Source organism: Pelecanus crispus, chromosome 8, assembly GCF_030463565.1.
Source record: "Pelecanus crispus isolate bPelCri1 chromosome 8, bPelCri1.pri, whole genome shotgun sequence".
NCBI lineage: Eukaryota > Metazoa > Chordata > Aves > Pelecaniformes > Pelecanidae > Pelecanus > Pelecanus crispus.
The window spans coordinates 26,458,384-26,479,410 of record NC_134650.1 but is presented as its reverse complement, the minus strand read 5'-3'; the positions used below and the strand labels follow the sequence as shown (position 1 = coordinate 26,479,410).

The 21,027-nt window shown below is 44.5% G+C and overlaps 1 protein-coding gene across 1 annotated transcript in view; it reads right to left on the bottom strand.

Moving 5' to 3' along the window:
• Positions 1-19,208, bottom strand: part of HYDIN (HYDIN axonemal central pair apparatus protein) — a 153,238-nt gene extending 134,030 nt beyond the window's left edge. Inside the window, exons 1-5 of the mRNA XM_075714834.1 lie at positions 19,089-19,208; positions 17,808-17,933; positions 16,012-16,131; positions 12,420-12,554; positions 5,244-5,443 (exon numbers count right to left, since the gene is read on the bottom strand). Coding sequence (XP_075570949.1) covers positions 5,244-5,443; positions 12,420-12,554; positions 16,012-16,131; positions 17,808-17,933; positions 19,089-19,208 — 701 coding nt within the window. The remainder of the gene's footprint in view (positions 1-5,243; positions 5,444-12,419; positions 12,555-16,011; positions 16,132-17,807; positions 17,934-19,088) is intronic.
• Between the last annotated feature and the right edge of the window lie 1,819 nt (positions 19,209-21,027).

The window sequence follows — 21,027 nt, the reverse complement described above, 5'->3', positions numbered from 1 at the left end:
TCATCTGAGTTTGGGAGAATCAATTTCATTAAAAGCTACCTCCAACTCCAAGAAGGCAGTAAAATCTACTGGTGATTGAATTGCCTCATCTGTCCACTAAGACCTACTGCAAGAAAAACGCAAAGATCATTTAATCTCAGCATATATTACTTTTTAGTAATGGTATAGCAGCCAAAGTCAAGCAGTGTAACTATTCCAGTTAACCCAGTCTGTTGGGTCAAAGCATCCAAGACTCCATCTCTGTGCTGAAAAATCTTGTGTAGAGTCAGCATGTCACAGCTCACTCTCTCCCTCTTTCACTGCACCTAGGCTCTATTTTCATATCCTTGGATGGTCTTTGTACACTATGATGTCTCCAATCCCATGCCTCCCTGTAGTATATGGGTACTACAGAGAGGAATGCAAGGGAGCTCTCCAAGCACTGTGCCTTGCAGGATAATTTCCTGAGCTTTCAGAGCTTGGTGGGGACTTTCCTAAACAGAGGGGCTTATTTCAGACTGATCCTCTCTAGCCCTGTAGTATGGCATAGCACAATGTCTGTAATGTCAGGAAAAGGCAGTGCTGCACTGAGATCTGCTTCCAGACACCATTTTCAACTCAAATGTACTGGGATGACATTTATATCCCTGAATGTCATGAAGAAGAAACTCATTATGCCGTCTTAACAATGAGAATGACAGGAAGAGACTTTCTATATTTATACTATTATTATTCTTTATTACCAAGCTATGCAGTTAAGAGCTGGGTATGGACATGCAGAGGCAGGACAGACACAAAGCCAGACTGCATAATGGAGAGTGCTTTGGTGGGTTTTTTTCCTTTATGAAAAAGTGGTCAAAATGTGGCTATGTTTTCTGGCAAGGGAGAGCTCTGAACAGGGAATAGCAGAAGGATGCTGAATTGGCCCTATGGATTAACTTAAGAGCTCTTCCCTGGAGTGAAATGCACAACAGAAAACATCAAAGTCCTTAGATAAATGAGCAACAGGCAGGGAACATCATCATGAACTGATCGGATGTAAGAGCTGAGCTCTCAGTACTGACTGAGAGGAAAGGTTAGGATTGGAGATGGGCTGAAAAATGCCCTGAAGGTGAAAGCAGATAGGTTATGCTTGATGCTACAGAGAAGGGAGTCCAGAGAAAGGAGGCAAAAAAAAGTTATTATAAGCAGTACTTCCAGTACTTAAAGGGGGCCTACAGGAAAGATGGGGAGAATCTTTTTAATAAGGCCTGTTGTGACAGGACAAGGAATAACGGATTTAAACTAAAGAAGAATAGATTTAGACTAGACATTAGAAAGAAGTTTTTTACAATGAGGGTGGTCAACCACTGGAACAGGTTGCCCAGAGAGGTGGTAGAGGCCCCATCCCTGGCAACATTCAAGGTCAGGTTGGATGGGGCTCTGAGCAACCTGATCTGGTTAAAGCTGTCCCTATTCACTGCAGGGGGGTTGGGCTAGATGACCTCTAAAGGTCCCTTCCAACCCAAAGCATTCTATGATTCTATGATTCTAAGCAACACACTGGACTAGGAAATGGTTGCATCTGCAGCTGACCTGCGAGTGGGTAAGAGTCTGAATTTGCTCAGGCCAGAAAACAGAAATTGCAGCAACTAAGACAGGAGTTTCAATTGTGCAGATAGAAAATAAAGGACAGAGGGCAGCTGATGGGTCTGTAAACTCAGACAGATCTCTCATTCCCTTCTACTCCACTAATTGTCCTCCCTTGCTCATGTGCATACATGTGTGCTTGTACATAACACACAAAGCTATTATGTGATATTAAGATTAGCTTCAACACAACACTGCATCCTTCCTCAGCAAAAGTTAAGTGTACATTCAGCTTAAGCTGCTTAAATTCTCCACTGAATAAGAATAGACTGAAACAGTCCTGAATTTCAGTCTGTAAGGCTAGCACTCCTTTCCCCTAGCACCTATGTCATAACTCTTGATTACTGCATGTCACATTTACACTTTAAGCTCTCCAGGACAGGAAACATAATTCATTCATTTCCAAAGCACAGCTTTATGTGTTCTGTGATAATAATTAACCACCAAGTTATTACAGAAGTCATTCAAAAGAATGAGTGACATTAAACTAAATCTTCACTATCTCTGTTGTTAATAATGATGCAGCCTTTGTTATAGCCTCTACAACAGGGAAATTAATCCCCTAACATTAGTAGGAAAATGGCCTCTCTTGTGAAAGCCTCTGTAAATATATCTGTTCAAAGACAATTGCCAGCTAATGATCTACTAGCCTGTGGAGCAGCGTATTGGTCTGCTTCTCAAGCCAACTTGTCTTGCCAGCTGGAAGGACAATTCTTTTCTGCTGGGGTTGCTAGAACCACAGGGCTCACCTGAGAGCTCAGAGGTAGGCCTGAGCAACTTCTCATAGCACAAGCAGCAAGGACCCAACCATTGATCACTGCTATCAAGAGACTCAGTCATTAATATGAAAGTTGGCAGATATGGTAGAGGGACCAGAGGCACTCAGCACGAAAAGAGTTAGTGCAATGCAGAGATGATATGTCACACAGTATGGTCCCCAGCACTGGCTGGAATAACCACTCCTGGCACACCATCACATACAGCGAACATGGTTGTTCAGGTCTTGGGATGCAAGGGGACATCCTGACCTGGTCAACAGGAGGGAGCACTCAAAACTTGGTGGATGATACAAAACTGGGGGGAGTAGTCACACTGGAGGGCTGGGCTGCTATTCAGAGGGACCACAACAGGCTGGAGAAATTGGCTGATGTGAACTTCATGCAGTTCAGGGATGGAAAATACAAAATCCTGTATTTGGGATGGAATAACCCCTGGTAGTACAGGCTGGGCACTGATGGGATAGAAAGCATTTCTGCAGAAGAGGACCTTAGGGGCTGGAGCACAGGACATGCAGGGAGATGCTGAGATAAATGGGTTTGTACAGCCTTGAGAAGGAAAGATGAAGAGTGATCTTAGTGCTGCCTACAACAACATAAAGGGAAGGTGTAGAGAAGATGGGGCCAGGCTCTTCTCCGAGATGTGCAGTGATAGGATAAGGGAAAATGAACACAAGCTGCAGTAATAGAAAATCTGAGTAGATATCAGGAAAAAAGTTGTCACCATTAGGGTGGTTCAACACTAGAACAGGGACCCAGTGAAGCAAGGGAACCTTGAAGACATTCAAAGCTCAACACAAAAAGGCCTAGAGTAGCCAGTTGTCCTACTTGCAAACCTGATCAAACTTTGGCACTGGCCTTGATTTGATCAGGGTGTTTGCTCAGACAATCTCCAAAGGTCCCTTCCAACCAAAGTTATTCTATGATTTTATCTTCTAAATCAGCCCACTTCCCTTTTGCATATTCCCAAAATTTCTCCTATGTCCTATACATCTGTGCATATATGTATAGGAAGATAGTAGATAGACAGGCATTAGAGGAACTCAACCTTTAAGAAAGTTCCCAATGAAGAACTGGGAAGGCAGAAACACAGCAACTTCAGGGTATTTAAAAAGAAATCTGAATGAAAGTGGGGGCAACTTAATTAGAATAAAATGCTGCTTATATTCAAAGATTCAAATCATCTGTTTGAAATTTCAAACTGGCTTTCAAAAGTTCATAATTAAATGGAAGAGATGACTGATGCCCTTGGCTGACAAGGGAAATTATATCAGCTTTTGATCTCTGTACACATGCAATCCAGTTATTCAGCATTCTACTTTTTTTGTGTAGTTTGAAATAAAACTTGTGTAATGCTTCCCATTTCTTTATTGCAAATCAGGACTGAAATATTTAATTGGTGAAGTTCAGAAACTCTTAAAATCCATATCAAGCAGGATTCAACATACACTGTATCACTCCATAGAAGAGTTGGCAAGTACATTGCAAAAAGATGCTAGAATTTAGTGGGTATTTATTTTGGTGGTGACAACTAGATCTGGAAATCCCAGATGAAAACTGTACATTGATTTAAAAGTTCCTGCCTACACATTTTCTACAGTGAAAAGCAGCAGCCTGCTTAAATAGCATCCTAGAAGCCTGCTTAAATAGCTTTGCCGGAAGCTCTTCTTGGACCCTCACATTTCACAGGAGAAAAGTAGAAAGTCTTCTGAGCCCTGCTTTCTTGGGGAAGAAATTGAGGCAACTCAGGTGCACCAAGTCAGACAGCAGGTCTTTGCTGCATTCTTGACCTCAGCTCCTATACTGAGATCTCTGGGACCAGGCAACTCTCAACTAATTACCAGTGAACTGAACTGGTTTCCTGGCAGATGTGGTGTCCAAAAGGCATTACGCTCTCCAATTCAGCAAACTGGAAAACCAGTGAGCGTCTTCTGAGACTAAAAGGAGCAGGACAGGCTGTCCGCAACATGATTCACATCAGGCATTTGATTAGGATACCACCGGAATACCATGTGCTTGTGGCCCCCCTGAGAATAGGTGTATTTGGCTGATAGTGGTACATAACCATTTCAGAAGATACTTACCATCAGGAGGTTGCAAGCTACCTACTAACATTCTAGCACTCTCCAGGAAATCTGTGAGAGAAAAAGCTCTAGAAGAAAATGCCCGCAACTCATGCACCAGATATTTGGTGCACCTTTTGCCTGTGCCCTCATTAGCATTCTGGTTTGGGGCTGCAGTGCAGTTCTGAAGCCAGTGTCCGCTCATCTCCACTTAGGAGCTCATTCTACTTAAGAATATTTGGTCCCAGGGACCAGACCAAACCTACTGAAAAACAATGTTCCTGGACCACACAGTATTATTGTCAGGGCCTCAATATCAACTGCTTTGATTTACAATCTCCGATTGAACTTGCTAATATAGACACAGCTACTGATAAATTCTTAAATGTCTCTTTCACCAGCTCATAGCTGGCCATTTCCTAGCACTGCATTTGGTCCACCTGAACTGAGCTCCTAAAGCTGTCATCTGCCATGCAGTATCCTATACAGCCCAAGGGCAGTCAAGTTGCCTTCCTATATTTGTTCTTTCAAACTAACAGAATTGGTCTTGCAAGATGCTGCGATGGAGACACCACTGCAGTATTAAACTTCACTGAAGCTTGCGGAGTTTTATCAAAGGTTGCATCATGCTTAAAACACTGTAAGCAACTGCAAAGCCCATGTGTCCTGCCCATCTGCCCATTTCTAGCTATGGCTGCAATACAGCAGCTCAGATGCTCTGGTTCCTTTTTGTTACTGTTTATGAACTATATTATCACACAATGGTGTTTTGCACAAAAAAGATAAGCTCCTTTACCTCTGAGTGCTGATGCAGTAGTGGGCCTCCCGATTACCAATGTTGCGAACCAGCAGAGTTTTCTGGGTGCTGTACTTGACTGGACAGACAGAGAAGTTCAGCTGGTCAGGGAAGTCCAGGATAGCTCGGGCACCTATTGCTCGGATTGGCACAACAAACTTTTCCCTTTCTGTGATGCAGGTGAGCTGGTGGAAGTAATCCTAAGGGGAAAGAAACAATCTCTAGCACAGTGCATTTAGTACTAGCCCCATGGCAGAAGAAAAAACTGCTGTTTTCTATGACTCTAACAGTAGCATTCAATAATGTAATAGTACTTTTTACCTTAGTGACCTTTCATTCCAGTTAGTATGACTTGGACAGGACTGTTAACTTGCAAAGAAGAAACAACCTCATTGATTCACCTGCTTTTGCAGCAAGCTGGCAGAACCAGACAAAATTATCTGATACTTTGATTCTGAGGCACCAAAATAGAGTAATTTCACGTAAGGTATAACAGCAGTAACAAGAACCTGCTTCGATCACCACTGCAGACTATTAAAGGCACCATTAAGAACCAGGTTGTGCTGCAGCACTAACTCCAATCCCAGCAATGCAGCGACCTTGCTGAAGCTTGGCAGGGGATACTCAGGTACATTTTCAAAATGGCTTCACCACATGCACAATCAACAGTTGGTCTTTGGTGAAATACTTAACAAGCTGGACACAATAATTGTTTTAATGTCAGATGAGTGCAGGATACTTGTGTATTTCCCACCCCTTCCCACAGCATTATAGGGATGAGGCTGGGTACACACACCCCCTTAAAAAGCTATCTGATCCATCTCCCCACCTCAGAACTGGCTCAGCTCTATACCCAAATTATTCTTGAGAGATGTTTGACAAGTACTTAAAAGCACTAACAATTCCACCCCTGCCCTCAGCAGCCTATTCCAGCTCTACCCTAGACTTAAAGACCGGTGTCTAATCTCAAATTTCCCTTTACACCTCATCCTAGCCTCAGGGGATACAGGCAATAGCTTTGCTTTCTCTCTGCTGCATATTCTGCCATGGTTGATGCCTTAATCATGTCTCTCTTGTAAGGTCTCTAGATTAAGTGACCTGGTGCCTTGTTAGCATGCCTGAGGCAGGTGGTTTCAGGAGCTGCAAATGAGAGACTCAGACATCCCTACCAGAGCAAACTCAACTGTGCTATTCCCAATCATTGGCTTGTTCAGAAGAGTCAGACAGACACCCCCCCAGCTGTCTGGCATTTAGCAGTAGGAAGGCAAATCAAGCACCAAAATAATTTTCCCGTAGGGTTGAGCAGATGGAGTGTGGCATCACTGTGCTGGAACTGTTGCCTTGCCCCCACTGAAGTCAGTGGTAAAACTGTTGCAGTAGAGCCAGGAGCCATTACCTCCAGCAGCTCTCTTATTGAGAAGTTGATAAAAGCTCTGCCTCTTATCACTCACTTGCTGTCCTGATCTTTTTTCCTCAGTGCTTTTAACTCATTTGATATTTTTGTAATTGTTGAAGCAGCAAGCAGACAATTTGGTTTAGGAATTGCACACAGCAGCAAACTCCCTTAACCACAACAGATTCAGATTCCTCTGCACTTGGGATTTCCTGCTCCCATACCCATCCTCTCCAAGCCTGGAAAGGACCTAAGGCAGCCAGACAAGGCACAGACACATAGCTATTGCTTTAGCTATTGCTTTAACACAACAACTAACACCCAGTGCCTACTAACCAGCTGCTCAGCTGGGATTTAAGGTTGCAGTAACAGATGCTGTCACATCCAAGATGTAAAAAGAATAAAGAAGGATCTTTTTTTCTAGACATCTCAAATATTCACACTGGAAATTGCAGAAGGGCTTTTGCATCTCATATTTGGAAGGTAAAACACCAGGAAGGGAACTACAGCAAACAACCTACAGAATCGAATATCACATTTCAGGACAGCGTTTCATCTTCAGCCAGTCTTTCTGAATTAGCAATTTTGTACTCAATCTTGCAGCCTAAGTCTTCTAAAATAAAAGCTATGGGCAGCCCATGTGAATTTAAAGGACCTATTATCTGGGTACTTCACATCCTGGACTGTTTAGATCCTCAGAAACGGCATTAGCAAATGAAGAATGCTATTTACTTTTTTTTTTTTGTTATTTTGGCCGCACTACTGTAACAAAGGCATTGCAAATCCAATTGAAGGCTGTGTGCCTTATTAAGTCTTGGCGTGCCATATTTACTTATCTCTCCCTTCCATATGCCAGGTAGACAGAGGAGGATGCAAGGAGTTCAGATCAACAGGGGGATAAAGAAAAAAGAAATTTCAACAATTGGAGGTATTTGAGGGAAATAAAAGGAAGTAATTTTCAAGTGATTATCATTGCTAACGAGTGAGTGGATCAACAGCAATGTAAATAAGAGCCCAAGGAATAAATCGCCCCCAAAAGCAAGCACAAGCAGCTTTCCCAGCTCTGTTGCTGGTGAAGGGCACTGGGACTGCCTGCACAGCAATGCATAGGGAAAGGGACTTCTCCAGATACATGAAAGCAAGGCTAAAGCAACAAGGATTTTGCCTCACAGAGACAACCATGACCTTTGAGAGAGAAAGCTGTGTCTTGCCATTCATGCACACACATCATGTGCTGAGCCCCTTCTGCAGGGACACCCTGGGACGTTGCATCCTGTACAGGACTTGACTGAAAGCACTGCAGCGTGTGCTGACCCTTCAACCACTCTAGGACCCCAAATTGGGACCTTGCATCAAAGTTAACTGCTGTGTCAGGCCAAACAGGGGGAAACCCAAGGAAAGAGGGGTGCTAGGCAGAAGCTGGCTGCTCATGCTACTGTGAATCCATGGTCCCTTAAGCTTTTGAAAGCTGAATCACCCTCCCCTGGGAGAAGATAAAGTCTGCAATTCTCCACTGCAGCACTGCCCTGTGTTACCAACTCTGCTATGCACTTACTCACAATCTAGGGGTACAGTTGAAACCAGTTTAAAATTTTGTTTTACTTTGCAACTGCAAACCCTTAGCAGGCTGTTTAAAACCAGGTTTCTAAATAAACATGCCTGGGTGAGAGAGAGGTTGCATCACTTCTATGCTTTAAAGATTGTTGTGTTTAGATGCAGCTTCAGGCTATAGATTTTCATGAAAATACGACTTCATCCTTCATACAACTCCGCTCTCAATTTCAGGGAAAATACAGTTCATTGTATGATAGTTCTCCTTCTCTTATTCCCCTTTGATAAGCAGTAAGTTACAGCTCTAGCCTGCAAAGCATCACCACTGGCATTTGAATTAGCACCCACCAAAATTAAAGCAACTGCTTGTATCAAAGGTGTCATTTCAGACCCTTTGCAAACTCAGGCTAACATTAATTATTGTCACAGTGATATCAACCTTAACTGCCCAGTATGCCAGCAAACTCTGATGTCAGCTTTAATGTATAACTGATCCTAAATACTTCACCAAATTCCTTGCAGCAGGCAAGTGCAAAGCAAAGATTCTTGTAGCATAGGGTAATGTAGTAAGTAAAACACAGAAAGCTCCCTGCTGAAGCCATGATACCATAAAGGCTGGAAAATAAGGACCATTAAAAGAGAGAAGGGAGACTGGAGGATGAAGACAGCTTCACATGAGAAGAGGTACCCCTTCTCCTGCCTCCCTCAGCTACCAATTCACAGGATGCTTTGAAATCAGTCCCTTTGCTACAGGTTCATTTTGTGCAGGGCCATTTGCCTTGATCTTCTGCCCCTTTCCTCCTCCCAGGAGTCTTCTTAAAGGTGTACTTGGAATAGCTTCTGCATGCTACAAAACATCTAACAGGGCTGGACTGAATTTTAAAGGGGTTACTTTCAGTAATGCAATAACTCATTGTCCTGTCATATTTCATATTAATCAATGAGCATTAATTGTCTCCACTGAGCATCAGTAATGAATTTTGCAAACCTTACAGACTGAACTTGTATTGCCTGAAAATATTGTATTGCTACAGTGAAAAGAACAAGAGGACAAAACATAATAAGCTCTGCTGTGTTTTTATATCCTTCTTGCTTCCTTCTTCCTTTAAGATAATCTATTAATAAGCCTGAAGGACACACAAATCTAAGTATTTCTGTCTGTTGTTTATTTGCCAGTCAGTTCCACAATGGTTTCCAATTAGGCAGAGACTGTCAGACCATAATGCAAGGACACCCAGGAACATAGGGTGGTAGGAGAACACCCACACTGTACAACTGGAGCCATAAAACAGAAGTGCGTACATCAGAAGCAGCAAGAGTAACTGGAAATGTTGCCCAGCAGAAAAATTAGCATTTCTTATTTATAACGCAAGTGCCAATAAACAAAGAGACATGTCAGCTATTTATTTACTTTCTGACAGTCCAATCATGTGGCAAATTCCCAAATGACTGCGAGACAATAGGAAACTGCTCATTTTTCAAGAAAGGGCTACATGGAGCATGACATTTCAGCCACTAACAACCCACATGATCCTTTTATTTAGGGCTTAGCCACAATTTTACTCCCTTGAATCAGGAGTGACTTTGCTGCAGTCAGACTTACCCCAGGGAAGAACAGATTCAAAGCAAGAGAATTACATAAACCAACTCCACATCAGGAGGACTCTCCAACCCGACAGAGGGATTTGCACCTGCATCCCAGTTCACTGGGTTATCTGCAGTGCCGGTGGATCATGGAGCAGCAGAGGCAGAGGCTGTTCAAAGGCAGCACTCGTAAGCCTTCCACAACTAAAAGGCAGGTATTCTGCACACAAGCCACTGCAAGCCCAACACAGGTGGCTTTACAGAACCAATTCCCAAAGCCTGCCTCTTTGCTAAGGGGTTTTCAAGGTTCTGTGTACCTCCTGACCACGCTAATGATGCACAATAAGCTCTGCTGTGTTTTTATATGCTTATATACATATAACTTAGAGCACTCTGGTACTTCGCTGACTCACACTCCATCAACTATGGGACAAAGTGTTCGATTTGTACAAAATTCTGATTCTGCTGTATTCCCCGTGTGCTCCTCATGGAGCGGCATGCATCCCTCTCCTGATGCCCTGCACAACCCCTGCAAGGAGCACAAAATCCAGTTCAGCAGAAACAGCCGGGGTGTCGCTGAAGCTGTGCAGAGGACCGCTTGCTGGCAGAGCTCCCTATGCCATACACTCACCAGTTCAAGGGCAAGACAAGGGACAAAGCATTGGACATTAGAGCTCCCAGGGGTTATCTCACCGTACTTCTATTTGTGGTGATGTTCATGTGTTGCTCTGCTGCCTCTCTAAATTTGAAGAGCAGCACTTTGCCTTTCATGGGCACCAATTTACCTCTTCCACCCCAAAAAAGAACATTAATTGATACTAATAAATCACATTTTAAAGGCACCAGTGTACTTTGCAAAGCCTACCTCAGTGAGATTAAGCTCTTGTGTCACTTCGGTAGTCTGGAGAACTGCCCTAGGCCAACATAATTTTTACGCTAAATATTAATGATGTTAAATAATTTCTCAGTCCCTCCAGAGGAACAGATTATTCCACAAGCATAGGGAGCTAGGAACCATGGGGCATTTCCTCTTTAGTTTTCTGTGTCCATGTTGTTTGAGGATAGGACAAAATGTTAAGCTAAATCTAAGCAGCAAATGAAAGATAGAAAACAGCTATGCCCAAAGAGACCTTGCACCTCTGGCCTGGTGCAGAAACGTCTGCTGGCTCAAAGCTATCCCCTAACCTTGCCTCTCCAACAAGGTCATGCTAAGAGGCAGCAGGATGCCAATGGAAAGAGTCAGCCTGACTGTTTCCCTGCAATGTTTCCTCCCTTCCATGCCACATACTGAATCCTTCTGTATTAACAAGTCTCCAGATAACAGCATTGACCCTTCACATCACAGCACTGAGAATCAGACTTGCCAGGGCCACAGCACTGACGTTCCAAGCAAAAGCATTGCATGCTTGGCATGGAATAGGTGCCAGTTGACAGAGCAACCACATTAACATGCATGAAGACACAACCACACCAGTATTACTGCCCACAAACTCTGTGGTAATGTGTCTGCCTGCAGATTGTATCTGCCTGTTTATTCCTATGGTCCTTCAGGCAGGTGTCTCAAAGTCATCTGCAGCACACCAAGCTCCTGCTGAGTTAAGGACATCTAGAGCTCAGTGCGTCTGTGCCAGGCTGGCTCCCTGCCACATGCACAGCACTCCCTCTCCCCTAGACTCGCAGCTGGATCGCAGGCAGGCAAGTATCCTCAGGGACAGCACAGCTGCAAGGCTTGAAAACAGAGGGTATGAAAAAGCATCCTCTTTGCTCCAGTCCAGGGTGAGGCAGGGAAGTGGCTGCCAGATGGGAAAGAAGAGTGCTCTCTGGATCTATTTGTTCCCCTAGTATTTTCCATAATAATTAAACACCTACCATTGAGTAGATAGATGGCTAAACATCTTATCAACACCCCTCCCTCCCATTTTCCTACTGTTCCATGTGCATCGTCCCTCACAAATGCTCAAGAAAGCACAGGGAGAGAAAGCACAGCCTGTCTGTCTCTGCTGCAGCAGCTAACACCACCATGCAATGCCAAGATGTGACTAGCTACAGACTGCCTGACCACAGCCTGGAGCGGACATCACAGCAGGGTGTGGGCTATAACCAGCATGCAAAAAAAGTGACAACTTTAGAGATAATGTTGCGCTGTCTCACTACTGTGTAAAACATGATATTACATTAAGGTGGCTCCAGATTTCAGACGTGGTGGTCCTCACTGTGATCAGGCTCACTTTGGGTCCTCCAAATAACAGGTCACTTTTAAACAGACTTTTGTATTTATAATTAGCGGAGCAAACACATAATTATGCAGCAATGGCCAGATACTAGAAACCAACACCTTGAGAGGCCATCCCACCACAGACAGTAGACTCTCTCAACCCTGAAGCCAACAGACATTACGTTAAACATTCCAGCACCGAAGGATAAAAACAGTCTGAAACATGTAAGAGCCTCAGGAGCCTCCAGCCTATGAGAGCATAATCTTCACCATGGCAAAAAGAGTTTCCCCCAGTTCTAGATCCAATGCAACCCCACTGAAACCAGGACAGTTCCTCAAAATCCACACCAGATGCCCTGTTCTGAATCCAGCCCTGCACATGCACACTCACCTTCCACTGAAGGCACCAACCTTTTGGGATCTCCAGTCTCACCTTGTTCTCCGCAGGGGTGAAAAGGATGCGGAAAGTTGAAGGCATGCCAGGTGCTACCTTACAGCACACAGCATTGGGGCTGACCAACTTGAAATAAGGTGAGCTCTCCAAGACGACCTTCACCAACCGAGGAACCTGCAGGAAAGACATGAAACTATGATTTTGCCACTTGTGGAAACATGAGGAGAAGAGACTTGGCCGTGCCCTGGTGACATGCGTCCTTAACCACCTTTCCAAAGCACTTTTAGCTCTGGAGGTACATGCACATAATACAAGGGTGGACTTGAATCCATTCTGCCTGGGCAAAATAGCTCTGGGCCAGTGGCAGTAGGGCAATGCCCTGCTGCGAAGGAATCACCAAGCAGGTAAGACACTAGCAGTATGCAGATATAATACCTGAATCAAGTCATCCCCATATTCAACAAGCCCAAAGAACCTGCTTGCTTCTGCCTGCACACATCCATGCAGTCATGCCTCTAGAGGGGGAACGTATTATCTGAAGGCCAAACAGCATGGGTTATACTGGGGGAAGGAAGAAATTAACTTCTAACATACTCTGAGTGAGTGGGGCAGTCAAGCTGTGGTGCCACAGTCATGTGGGCAGACCAGCAAGAGAAGGAGACCACAGACATTGTGGCCTTACTGGGAATAAAAGCAAACCTGAAGAGCAAAAGGAGGAACATGGGAAGAGAAAGAGACAACCCCAGACACAAGAAGGAGATGGCTAAGAGAATTTAAAGGGGGCTGTAAAGAAGCAAGGGAGAAACCTCACACTCCATAAGGAAAGGCTGATGCAGAAGATGAGAGCAGTCAACTTGCCAAAATGATAGAAAGCCAGATGACCCCCCAGGCTATGCCTATCAATTATGGGCTTCAAAGGCATTTTCTGCCCTGAGATACATGACCAGCACTAACTCACAGGGTGATTTCATTATTAAAAGCCAATCTCAGCTCTCTGGAGGCTCTTGCTGCCTGGTGACTGTAGCCAGGCAGCTGCCAGGCAGGCAAGGAAGATTTCTGGGTATTCCTCCCCACACCCAGGAGTCCCTGCAGGCACCTTGCTGCAAGTTTCTGCTCTCTGGGATACCACAGGCACAGAGAGAGCAACCAGGTGCTTTCTAGCACACAGATATCAACCCCTGAGCACCCAATCCCATCTCAGAAAGTCTAAAACAGGCGATTTTGACTGACAGGCAGCTTCACTGATAAACAATGAACCCACACAAGGCTTGGGAAAAATGGAGATTCATTCTGCACCACCCACCCAAACCTGATAACCCATGGCCAAGGCAGTCCTGAACTCTCCAAACACCCTTTGCTCCCAGCAATGCCCTGGGGCAGCAAGTTCCAGGAGCCAATTTCACACTGCAGACAAATGTTTTGGTCACTAAATCCCTTGGGAGATGAGCACACATGGCTAAGACCTTCAGCAAAAGTCACCCAGAACATCTGAGGGTGGTGGGGAGCAGCCTGAAGACAGAAAAGTGATTTTACAACACACAGGTAAGAGCTGTAAGTTTATAGCAAAGCACTTCTGTATTTCAATGATTACAGAGCCTCTATTTGGAATATACTTTGCCATTAGCTGGATTTTTATGGAGCAGACAAGCTCAGGCTACCATGCAGTATAATTCAGTATGATTCAGAGGAAGCTGAGAAACTGGTGAGAAAGCTTTAAGACAGAGCACAACGTTGCTTTTCTCCAGGACATTACCAAAAGCCAACAAAATTAGAATATAATAATCTCTCTTGGGATTATCAGCTCTGTCTTTGTGTACTTAAGTATGCCAAGGATTTTCCTTAGAGCTGACCTTTTACACCAGTGCTGTCCAATGGTTGAGGTCTTACTAGCTTCAAAACTAATGCATTGGGGGGGGGGGGGGAGATCAACAGTTCACACATTGCCTTCCCCTTATAGGGCATACAGATTCCAATGTGCAGCTGTACAAGTTTATTATTTTTTACTAGGAATGGCAGAAATGTTGATGCAGATGTTCTTTTCCACTTGAGGAAGCATGAATAGAGCAAATTAACTGTTTGCCTGTTGGCTGGTACTTGGTAAAGACAAACATTTTGAAGTGCCACATGTGTAATGGAGCAGCTGAAGCCAAAAGACATACTGGGAACAAAGCAGAGCAGTAGGAAAAGAGAAACTGAGGCACATTTTATTCAGGAAAGAGGATAGCTACAGCAAAGAGCATCCAAGATCAGTGTTGACCGCACAAATGGTATCCCTTGGGCATGGGCACCCACACTGCATCTTTCCAATATTCCCAAGCTAAATCCAGACCAGGAATGGCACAGGACTCTCTAGGGAATAACTGAAGGACCACACCCACATCCTTCCTTGCCAAAGGGTCTTCCATTTTCAGCCATGTCCCTGTCAAAACCTGTTATCTCAGAAAATACTTTGACTTCTCTTGCTGTTCCTCCACCTGCAGTATGCCCTGACAGCTTTTTTTGTCCACTCGTTTGTTTCCCCCAACAGGCAGATTTAGAGAGGGGGTTAATTCACCTGTTCTCCTGTACATTTCCATCTTCCTATCCTGCCCTCCTCTCATGTATACATCTTACTGTTCATTACAGAATGGTATCTTTAATTACACTTTTCTTTTTCTGACCTTTCCTCTCATTCCAGTACACTTTACTGTTACATGTTAAGAGAAACCCTTGCATGTACAATGTTCTCTCCCAGTGCACTTTCTAGCTCAGCTCCTTTCCTCCCCTCCTGCCTTTTCCCACCAGCTTGCTCTTGGCACATGCCTCATTTGAACAAATGTTTCCCCTGCTGAAATTCAAAAGGTCTCAATTTTCCTCTTTACAGTGGAACAAAATTGCTGACATTTTTCAACTTTTCCCTTCTCAACTTTCTTGGGAAATCTCAAAATGATCACAATTTTTGCAAGTAAAGGTGGAGACCTTCAAGAGCTCATTACTCTGGATGTGCTGTGGTTCTCCAAAGGGATAGCAGAGAGCCACATTGTCTTAGAAAAACCTCAGCAGAACTGAATTAAGCTTAGCAGGACCCTGAAGTGGCACCTAAAGGCCTCCCACTGCTTCTGCTAAATCAGTCTGCTGATTCAAAACACTGCTGTTTCAAAAACACCTTTCCTGGAGTGCTAATGCCACTAGTTAGAACTTATTCCAGCATAAAGTAGAGAAGACTCAACCCCTGCGCTTTGACAGTGAGCTGCACAGAGGCAGCTAAACAGGCTGTGAGAGGCAGAGATGCCCTGCCAGAAACCAACATTAACCAAGGAGCCACCAGGATGTGATGCACACTCAAGGTAAAGCATGAGAACAGAGAAGAACTGTACAGTCCTCAAAATTCCCATCAATCCAGGGCTTTCAAGGAGAAGGATACTGACTAGAAAAGCTCCTTTGGGTTAGACACCACCAATACATGGCCAAAATCAGTGGGAGAATCCCCAGCGTGGGAAGATTTCCACTATCTTGTAAAATAAACAGTGGTGAGACATTTTATTCTGGATGCGCTGCGCTGCAGCAGATAACCTGCTATGCCATACACCATGTGAATGACACTGCTCTCCTCTTCCAGTGCAGTGTTAAACTTCCGCATCCCAGCACTTACCTTGTCATTGTTCCTCAGAATCAGTGGCACTTCGTAGACCTCACAAGGTACGTAGTTCTGAAATACCACTTCTGATGGGAAAGGCTGAAACAAGCTCTGTTCCAGGTCAACTGCTGAGAACTAGAGATGCAAGACAGAGCAGTGAGAGGTTCAACTGCTGGGAAAAAGATTCATGAATGAGAATCCTATGCTGATCTCCAGTGAAGTACAGTCTTTTGGTGAGTACGTCTGACCAGCTCACACTAGGGAAACAGTAGCTCACCCACCTGTGTTCCAAGCTGATCAAAAGTTTCTGGACCACATTGAGCAGGCTCAAGCTAAGAAGCTCTTTTGGTACGTGTTTCTCCAGGTTTCCCTCTCCAAAATGCAGGGCAGTGCTTACGTCCAGCAGAGTCCTGTGCTAATGTGGTCACACAGCTCCAGAGCACTTACTGAAAGAGCTATGAGCACTCACAGAGCAAGTGAAACCCAAGAATTTACATGAGACTCCATGGGAAATAATTCTGGGATGATCTTTACTCTGAGACAGAGAAAGCAAGTCCCACGCATTCCCAAATACCTTATTTGATATAGAGCCTAGAAACCAGTAAGAAGAGAACAGTACCAGAGGAGGTAAGGCCAAAAAGAAAGTAACACAGTAGTTAGGAAAAAGACAAGCAAGGTGAATGCTGGATGGTATCACCATCCAGCAGGTTCAGCCCTTTTCTCAGCATTACTGGGCAACTTGAGTAAGACTGGACTTGGTATCTCCTTTTTCATGAGCTTTAAATGGATGCTTTATTGTATTCTATTATTGCTGTTTTATTTAATACCACTGCAGAAGCATGTCTGAAAACATACACAAACAGCAAATGCTTATAAGAGCAGAGGCATTACTTTGAGAAAATTCCTCCCTGCTTTGTCTCCCCTCCTCCAGCTGCACTGTTCCCACTCGAAAGAGACAGGCAGGTCTCCTGCTTCTCCACAGAAGTCACAGTCATGCTGAAGCTAGTAGCTGCAGCACACTGACAGTTGTTTGTGCACTCATCTGATGTGTATCCTAATCTCCTATGCTGTCTAGGGTGACCCTTAACCAATTTGTTACCCGTCTCTCACTGGCAATTTTCCGCTCAACAGCCTACCTCAGTAATCTACCCATTTGGACTGCATGTTATATTGAGTAGTCCTGTAAGAAAAGCAGCTTTAAACATACATCTAAGTAAACATTCATCCAGATAAAGCACATCCACTCCCCTCTGCCCAGGGCAATTCCCCTGTATAGCTGGCAGCCTGCAAAATCTAACACCCTGTAGGGGTCCCACATGTTGTTCCAACCTAAAGCACTAATGCAGCCGGGTTTGTTAAGTCCTGAGTAATTACTATAGGCCCTCAGCCTTCAAAGGCCAATGCTGCCACCATTGAGGGAATCCTATGACCCCAAACATTTGACAGTGACTACGCCAAAGCAAGAGGTGGCTATTTCAGCAGGAGGATGGAAAATGGCAAGCTCACGCCCTTGTGTCCTGCCCCAGCCTTCCCCCAGTATCATGATGGTAGCTAAACTCCAGCAAAACCCACCAACTTCAGCAGAGGTTATTTATATTGGTTTAGTGCAGATCAGGACTTCAACATCTCACCGGGGAAAAACATTTTGCTTTTCCCCCAGCAGAAGGAACTCCACCACCACCAGCAGTCTGAAAGGACAACAGGACCTAGTCACCAAGGTATTTAGATAAACTGGAGGCAAGCCTGTCACAAGCACGCACCCTCTTCAAATGTCACATCAAACAGCAAGCAAAAGGGCAGGAAAAGGCTACCTTTTGATGGGAGGTTTCACTCATGTCTAGAAGCTGGATAATCTGGGGCCGCCTCATCTCCCGAGTGCTGGCCAGCCTCTGCTCAGTGGTAAGAGACATATCCTTCAGGAAGGCAGAGGGAGTCAGCTGAAATGCAAAACACCAGCAAGAGCTACAGAAATGCCTTTGTTCAGAAAGACTTTTCTTGTTCAAGTGCCACTGATGAATAATTTGTGACCACAGCCACTAGGATAGTCCTGGAAGTCCCGTAAATTACCTGCTGAAATATTTAACATCAGTAAATTAATGCTAAAGAGCGGAATACACATGCTTTAACCAAGTGGCTCTGTCCCATTAACTTCTCCTTCATGATTTGATGTGACATGTTTGGGGATTTCTGCTCTTCGGGCATTTGTTTCCTCTTTAGTTTTGCTGGATTGAGCCAGTGACCTTTGAAGAGAGTGGGGAGGAGTTATCAGAAAACCCCTAACTCCATCCTTGCACAAAGCTCACAACCAACACACGTGTGGAGATGTCACTGCTGAGTGAGTCAGAGGAAAGCAGAAAAGCGGCATTGTGCCAAGACTGAGGTGGAGAGGAATGGGTCCAAGTTTTAGTTCTCTCTTTTTAATTAGCACTTGTTTTCTCTCTGTTCTGGCCTCACAGACCCCTCCACAGAAGTATACAGAGATATCTCCTTGACAGAGCCTGAGCACTACGCCACATCCAGTCAGGTGAGCTCCAGTCAAAGGGGACGTTTAGGGATGGGAAGGAGGAATTGCCCCGATTCCATTTTGCAGGGCTGGATCTGTGCTCCACATAGGATATGAGATGCCACAAAATAATTGTTTTGGAACCTATTCTATGTCGGATCAGCCACGTCTCTCAAGTCTTCAGGCAGAGTTTGAGCAGCCCACCACATGCCCAGCTGCCTAGAGGTATGGTCAGAGCAGCACTGGCAAGTATGCCGACATGACAGAAGACATTACTGCCCACACAGCAAAAAGGATGGAAAGAAGCACATGTTCGTGCTTCAGCTATTCCAGTGCAATGCCCAGTACATTCATTTAACTTGGCTCCAGTGGAACATCCAGGGAAGACCCTGGACTTTCCCTGCAGTAGCACACAATCGATCCCCCACTGCACCATGCACCACCTCCAACAGAAGCATGGCAGCAAAGAGATGGGGAGGTGGTGTCTAACTTCACAGTGCTGCTAGTCAACAGGAGGGGAAGGTAGAGGGACACAGGGGGAGTTTCCAGCCTTAACACAGCTCCTACCTGGCCCACAGCGGGTACTTACAGTTACACACTCCTCTGTCTCTCTGACTAGCTTCGGATTACAAGGTGCTACCACTTTGCTCGGGAATCCATCAGCCATTTTGGAGGACACCATGGACCGATGGATCTTGCCAGTGGCCATGTCTCAGCTCACCTGGAAGGAGCAACAATGGGACTTTGAAAATCCAGAACCCCATTCATGGCAGACCTAAAGGATACACCAGTGTCTCCAGGCTGTGGCATCATTCATAAGTGGAGAACATAAGGCCTCCCCACCCTGTTTCATGATCAGACCATATTTAAGTGGCAGAGTTGAGATTCATAGAAGTAAAACCCCAGAACAAACATTCCCTGAGCCAAAATGGGCTTTTGCTGTGGGTGCAGTCCCATGAGCCACAAACACACACCAGGGCCTGCTGGAACTTCTCACCTTCTCCTGCCTTCCCTTACTTTTGGAACCCCATTTACTGGAATTATCAACCAAATCTGTATTAATGTCCAAACTCCCCTTTATTACTCTTTAAAAGTTTTTTGGTGGGAATGGAAGGAAGATAAATGTCACTTAGCTGCTTCATTTTGCAAGAGCAGCTGACCTGATGTGACTTTGTGCCTGACCCTACTAAGCACTCAGAGTATTATGAACAACCTTAAACCCAGGGATTGCTGCTGCCCAAGGCGTTAATAAAATCAGACCGGTTTCCTACTTTGCAAACCAAATGTCCACCCTTTGTGCAAGGAGCCTGTTGATGTTTCTAACTAATGGAGCATAGAGTTCAATACTCTGATTAAGAACTATAGCTTCTCAAAGCTAATTTGGTTGGTTGAAGTTACAAAAATTATCCAGCAAATATGACTCCTTCCAGGCATGAAATTACCACAGTGCCCAAGAGCATTTCTCCATGGAGAATGAGGGCCCTAATTTTCACTTATTAACACCCAAACTCAAGGCTCCCTACAGGCATTAGAGACTGTAACAGCAGAAATAAAAGCATGAAACCATTAAAGGAACATGAGCAATTAGCTCAAATATAAATGCAACATATGGGAAAGCAGGGCCACTTAAGACTTTATCCTAATGGCAGTTCTTCTCCAGCATCCTTATCCTACAAGTAGCATGGGTTAACAGGTCCATGAGCCATTCTTCTTTCAATCATCAGCCTGCCGACCACTTCTCTCCATCTGTGTCACACAAAGTGGGTGTGCAAGAAAGGGCAAGAAGAGAAGACAACCTCAGAAAGTGGGTCTCAAGCACCAGCAAAAATCAAAAGATAAACATGTACAGTATTTGCTAAGCACCACTTTGGACTAGAAATAATTTCCCCTCTCTTTCTGGCTATCTGGACCAAGGAACAGATGGATTTGCCCACTTCTTATTTTCTGGGACTTGAAAGACCAGTGGTCTCAAACCTAGCTCTACCATAAAATTTTTTTCATCCTGACATTCAGCAAAATCACAGATCATTCCCTCCTGCTTCCTTCTGTTCCACATCATCTTTTTTGTGTGGACTTGCTGTATACAGAAGACATCATCTATACAAAGATGACAATTCCCTTCCCCTCAATTTTTACCCACATCCTGTAAGCAAGGTAATAACTTCATTCCTTTACTCCCCAAACAGCTACAGTATTGTACATGTTTGTGCTACTGGGGCCCTTTACAGTGTTAGGAAACAACAAGGTTGCCGTTTCCTTTTGTTCTTGCAAGTAACACATGAACACAGCACTGTCCTATGGTCACGAGGACATGCTGCAGCAAGAGCTAGGATTTAAAGCTGGAAATCACTATTTTTCAAGAGAAATCTAATGGGGATGATACAACATTAATCTGGATTTCAATGTTTTATTATTGGGTCTTGAGAATAACTGGATTATTTGTTCCAATTTTCTACCTATAATTTCACTTCACTTGAAATTAATCCTGTTCATCATGCCCACAATGCTTATTTCCAGAGGGCTTCCAA